The sequence below is a fragment of the Juglans regia genome, chromosome 2 (genome assembly GCF_001411555.2).
Source record: "Juglans regia cultivar Chandler chromosome 2, Walnut 2.0, whole genome shotgun sequence".
Lineage (NCBI taxonomy): Eukaryota > Viridiplantae > Streptophyta > Magnoliopsida > Fagales > Juglandaceae > Juglans > Juglans regia.
Window position 1 is genome coordinate 13103833 of NC_049902.1, and position 6180 is coordinate 13110012.

At 37.2% G+C, this 6180-nt stretch overlaps 1 protein-coding gene across 1 annotated transcript; it reads left to right on the top strand.

The window, feature by feature from the left end:
- Positions 1-1972: 1972 nt before the first annotated feature.
- Positions 1973-5854, top strand: LOC108998017 (disease resistance protein RGA2-like). Its single transcript, XM_018974439.2, has 2 exons — positions 1973-2334; positions 5680-5854. The coding sequence occupies exons 1-2, from the start codon at positions 2029-2031 to the stop codon at positions 5722-5724; spliced, it is 351 nt and encodes a 116-aa protein (XP_018829984.1). The 5' UTR covers positions 1973-2028; the 3' UTR covers positions 5725-5854.
- Positions 5855-6180: the final 326 nt, after the last annotated feature.

Below are 6180 nucleotides of genomic sequence, written 5' to 3' on the forward strand. Positions count from 1 at the left end.
TAACTTATAAATTAGTTAATGGTGAATTAGTCATAGACTCATAGGTGAGTTAATTGATATTCATGTCATACATGAATCATGAAGTTAATTATAATTTACATTAGTTACTTTTAAATTTTTAATTGCTTTATACTTACTTACAATTTAGATATATTAAAAAAAAATGTTATCTAATAATGTAGAATCTAGATAGATGTAGTCTTGTATTTGTAGATGTCTACTAATTAGTTAGTGGTGAATTGATGATAGGTTAATTGGACCATGTGGTAGGTTAGATGAAAATTACATAATTTATTATATAAAAAATATAAATATATAATTTAATTTTTTTATCGGTCCGGTCCGGTCCAATTCGGTCCAGTCCGGTCCGGTCCAATGCTTCTCGGTCCGGTTCGGTCCGAAAACCCCTAAACCCGGGACCGGACCGAAGACCGAAAATCTCAATGTCTGGGGACCGAAACCGAGAATGCATATTCTCGGTCCGGTATGCATTCTCGGTTTCGGTCCGGTCCGGACTGAACCGCTCGGTCCGGTCGGTTTTCTCGGTCCGGACCGGTCGACTTACAGCCCTAATCATCCCCACATACCATATTTTTTTTTGTTTAGTTTTATTCTTCTTAAACTTATTGAATTCTTCTACTCATCATCTATATACAACACATTTGGTAAGAAAAAAAAAAATAAAAAAGTAAGAAAATAAAAAATGTATAATGTGTGAAGATGATGAATAGAATTTTTCATTGGGCAATTACAAACCGATGCTTCCAACCAATTACTTCAATTGCAATTTTGTTTTTCTTTAAAACATTTTTTAACAGCTTTGAGCACTTAAAATATACATAAATTTAATAATTCAGTACCAAAAGTTAAATCCTTTACCAAAAGATTTTGTTGGTCCCTAAAATAATTCAGGGATAGTTTTGTGAGGGTTGGGAGACAATTGACCATCTTTTGCTTGATTGCAAGGTAGCCAGTGCTTTGCGAAACACCATTTTTGGATTGTTCAGTCCTAATTGGGTTATGTCGTACAGAGTGGAAGAAGGCTTGTCGCTTTTAGGCATTGTGGTCCAAGATATAATCATGATGAGGTTGATGGAGGAGCTGTACTGTAAACTTGATGGAGAGATTGTATAATTCCAATCCAAGATTGAGCAAATTTATTGAAAGATATATAATCGTTAGTTTTATGTTGTTTTGTGAGGAAAGTTTTGAATGATAAAAGTGTTTTCAGCCTTTAAAAAGCTGGTCCAAAGCGCCTAAAATAATTCAGAGGCAGTTTTGTGGAAGAGTTGGTGACAATGTTATGCAAGTTAGAGCACCATTAATGACATTTGATTATGAATATACTTTTTTTGACACTTTTCTTCACAGTTCTCTTTCAATGGACAGGCAAAGTACTCTAGTATAAGAATGGGTTCAAGGAACTCGAGATTCCAGAACTACAAATATTTCACGAAAAGTATCCAAAAATAGGAATAATAAGGAAAGCATCTTTAAAATGTGAAAGTAACATATTAACAAAGTCTTATTCTTCAAACAATAGGTAAAGGAGTGCTTGAGGCAGCACTCAAAGGCATTTCCAAGAAATAAAGAGCAATGATAAGGAAAAAAGGAAACAACAATTAAGGAGAGCATCTTCAAAACGATCAGTAGATAACAAGAAATTCCAAGCAACCAAAAAAGCAAAAGCTTTCCCAATAATCATAGATTTCCCAGATTTCAAGAAGGTCAAGAATCCAAAATTGCAGAAAATTTTAAGTCGAGTGTCCAAGCGAAAAAAAACAGAGAGCATCTTCAAAAGTGATGAGCTAACTTGATGAACTTGCAAATGGAAGGTCAGAAAAAGCAGTAAGCAAAGCATCTCCAACAATAACAAGAAATTTCATGCATAACACACAACTGCATGAGCAGGGCACTATAAATACTGGTCACGGCCAGAGTCCTCTGTATTCAAAGCAAGCATATCCTCCTTCCATCCCTCAAGCAACTCAAGATCGTTTTTAGCATTCCTTCACCAACAATCAAGAAATGGCAGAAGGCATTCTCTTCGACATTGCTGCACGAATCATTGAGAGCTTGGGATCCCTGGCTCTCAAAGAGATTGGCTTGCTCTGGGGCGTCACAGATGAACTTCAAAAGCTCAAGAACACCGTTTCGACAATCCAAGCCGTGCTTCTTGATGCTGAGGAGCAATGGGCAGTGAACAACCATGAGGTTAAAGATTGGCTTGAAAAGCTTAAGGATGTCGTTTATGATGTAGACGACTTGCTGGATGGTTTCTCCACTGAATGTCTGTTGCGAGAGATGATGACTCGGGACAAGATGGCAAAAAAGGTACGAATCTTCTTCTCCAAATCAAACCCGCTTGTCTATGATCTGAAAATGGGCCATAAGATTAAGGCGATTAGATAGAAGTTAGATGCCATTGATAATGACAGGACGAAATTCCACTTCAAGGAACGCCATGAGGAGAAAGGAGTCAGGGCTAGGAAGATGAATGATAGTTATTCCTGTGTACCTGTAAACGTTACTGGTAGAGAGGATGACAAGAAGAAGATCATAGATATACTTCTTTCTGATTCCAATGTTAAAGAGAATGTAGGAATCCTTCCGATTACTGGCATCGGAGGATTAGGAAAGACCACACTAGCTCAATTCATTTTCAATGACCAGACGATCCAAACACATTTTCAGTTCAAAATGTGGGCTTGTGTATCTAATATCTTTGATGTTCAAAAAATTGTAGAAAAAATCTTAGAATCTGTAACAAACTAGAAACAAGAAGTTGCTTCAATGGAGGCATTGGCCTCTCGTATTCGGGAAAAATTGAAGGAAAGAAGTACTTACTAGTGTTGGATGATGTGTGGAATGAGGAAAGTGAGAAATGGGATAAATTGAAAAATTTGTTGATGGGTGGTGCAAGAGGCAGTAGAATATTAGCAACCACACGCAATGATAGGGTGGCAAATCTTACACGCACAGACACAGTGAAACCATATCACTTAAGAGGTTTAAATGAAGACGACTCATGGTCCTTATTTAAGCAAATGGCATTTAGGAATGGACAAGAGCCGAGGAATTCAAAACTCGTGACCATTGGAAAGGAGATTCTAGAAATGTGTGTAGGTGTCCCGCTTGCCATAAGAACAGTTGGAAGGACGTTACTGTGCTTGGAACATTCAGAAACAGAGTGGTTGTCTTTCAAGAACAATAAACTCTCAACAATAAAAGAAAAATATATCGTACCAACTCTTAAGTTGAGTTACGATCAGCTTCCATCACATTTGAAACAATGTTTTGCTTATTGTAGTATATTTCCCAAGGATTACGTGATGGAAAAATCAAAATTGATAAATCTCTGGATAGCATAGGGGTTTATCAAGCAATCCAATCAAAATGGATGTCTTGAAGATGTTGGTCATGAGTATTTCATGGATTTACTTTGGAGATCGTTCTTTCAAGAAGCTGAAATGGATGATTAGGGAAACGTGATTATGAGTAAAATGCACGACCTCATGCATGAACTTGCAATGTCAGTGGCAGGATCATTGATCACCAGAATAGAATCTAAGGAAAAAATCATTGGTGACCAGAAAACTCGACACGTATCAATTGTCAACAATATAGATTTTTCCTTTGTAATTCTAACTTCCTTGTCTAAAGTTAGTAGGATTTGAACACTTCTTTGGCTTGGTCGATTCACTTATTCGAGAGAGTCAAGTTCTTCATCTAAAGCAATCTTTTCAAATTTGAAGTTCTTGCGCGTGCTAGATTTACATGGAAGACAGCTTCATTTATCAAGTTCTATATGTAAGTTGAAGCATTTAAGAGATCTTGATCTTTCGTGGAATCATAAAATCCAGAAGCTGCCCGATTCCCTAACTAGTTTGCAAAATTTGTATACACTAAGACTCTCTAGATGTCGTAATCTTAAAAAATTGCCAATAGGAATTACGAAATTAGTCAACCTCAGGCATCTTTACAATGATGGATGTGAGAATTTGACTTATATGCCACGTGGATTGGGGGAATTGAAAAATCTCCAGACATTATCTATGTTTGTTGTCCACTCTGATTCGGCCCCAAAGGATAGTGGCCGATTAAGCGAGCTAAATAGACTAAATAGCTTAAGAGGAAAATTAAAGATTTTGGGTTTGAGAAGTCGGGAGGAAGACATCGCAAATCTAAAGGAGAAAGAACATCTTCAGGTTTTGACTTTGAAGTTACGTGATGAAATGGCATTGGAAGGCTTGGAACCTCACCCAAATCTTAAAAAGCTGAAAATATCTAAGTATGGGGGTGTGAGGGTTCCGTTGTGGCTTTTGTCACTCACAAATCTTGTTCACTTGAGTTTACTTGTTTGTAGGAAATTGAAATATTTGGCACCATTGAGTCAATTACCCTCTCTTAAGAGTATTTCTCTATGGGGCCTTGATGAAATGGAGTACCTATCAGATTGTAGTGACAACAATGAGTTATCTTCTTATTCTTCATCATCAGCATTCTTTCCATCTCTTGAGTGGATTTCCTTCTTTAACTGTCGTAATCTGAAGGGTTGGTGGAGGAGTGATTCTTATAATGTGGATGTCAATAATATTGATCATGAAAATTCCTTTGAAACACATTCAATGACGAGGAATGCTTTACTATTCCCTCGTCTTTCAAAATTACTAGTAGAAGAATGCCCTATGTTGACTTCATTGCCAATGTTTCCACATCCGCAAGAAGCATTAGTGCTAGATAAAGCCAGGTGGAAGGCAGTGCAACAAACAATAACAAATGCCTCCTCCTCCGCTTCCTCTACACCCATTGCCTTTTCTTCTCCTCCTCTCGCCAAATTGAAGAAAATATACTTAGAACAAATTGAGGATCTAGAAACGCTGCCAAAGGATGGATTGAGAAACCTCATATCTCTCCAACGTTTGGTGATAGATAATTGCCCTAAATTAAAGTCTCTCTCCCAAGGTGTACAATATCTCACTGCACTTCATGACCTGGAGCTTCTTCATTGTCCCGTGCTTGATCTAGGCAATGATGAGCACGGTATGCAATGGAAAGGGCTTAAAAGCCTCATCTCTTTGACGTTTCATAATATTCCGAAATTGGTGTCTCTCCCATTGGGGCTTCAACATGTTACCACTCTACGAGAGCTCCAAATCTCATATTGTTCAAGCTTGATGGAAATACCAGAGTGGATCTGCAATTGGGCATCACTTGAGCGGTTCACAATTTTAAAATGCCTTGGTTTAACATCACTACCCGGTTTAACATCACTAACCTCCTTGAAAGTGTTGAAAATTCATGATTGCCCCATCTTATTACAAAGATGCAAACAAGACAGAGGTGAGGATTAGCCCAAGATTTCCCACATCCCAAAGCTGGACTTTGATCGTAAACCTCCATACATTCATCCATGATTGATCCAGGTATTTTTCTACCAATTTTATCTTTATCGCCGCATCCACCTTCTTCACCTTCAACTTATAAAATCCTATTTGCATAAACGAATTTGAGGAAAGAAGAAACAGGGGAGAGGGATTGAGAGTTTGTTAACAAATCTAATGCACCGCAACTTCTACAAGTAAATAACTTAGTTATGATTACCTCGTTTTCTTTATTGTTTTATTCTTCCCTATTCAAAAAAGAAATATCATCATATGCATGATTCTTCACATCCAGGAGAGTAGTAAGGAGGAGGAAGAAGAGCAAAGGGAAGAAATATAGGAGGCCGCAATGTTGAGGCTATGTAATTTCACGACAACAATTTGAACAGGGCCAGCATGTTTCTTAGCATGGAAAGTGATGGTAATTTGATTTTTGCTGAACTTGGGATGATACTGATCATTCTTTTGTACCAGAGGCAGAAGTTATTGATAGAAAGGATGACAAGAAGAAGATCATAGATATACTTCCTTCTTATTCCAATGTTAAAGAGAATGTAGGAATCCTTCCAATTACTAGCATTGGAGGATTAGGAAAGACTACACTAGCTCAATTCATTTTCAATGACCAGACGATCTAAACATATTTTCAGTTAAAAATGTGGGCTTGTGTATCTGATATCTTTGATGTTCAAAAAATTTTAAACAAAATCTTAGAATCTGTAACAAACAAGAAACAAAAGTTGCTTCAATGGGGCATTGGCCTCTCGTATTTGGAAAAAATTTGAAGGAAAGAAAT

What these genes read in the sequence shown, in the direction of transcription:
- LOC108998017 (XM_018974439.2), top strand. Translation starts at nt 2,029, where the DNA reads ATGGCAGAAGGCATTCTCTTCGACATTGCTGCACGAATCATTGAGAGC. An exon ending in GGGACAAGATGGCAAAAAAG is followed by an intron (nt 2,335 to 5,679) that starts GTACGAATCTTC and finishes CTTCACATCCAG; the next exon opens with GAGAGTAGTAAGGAGGAGGA.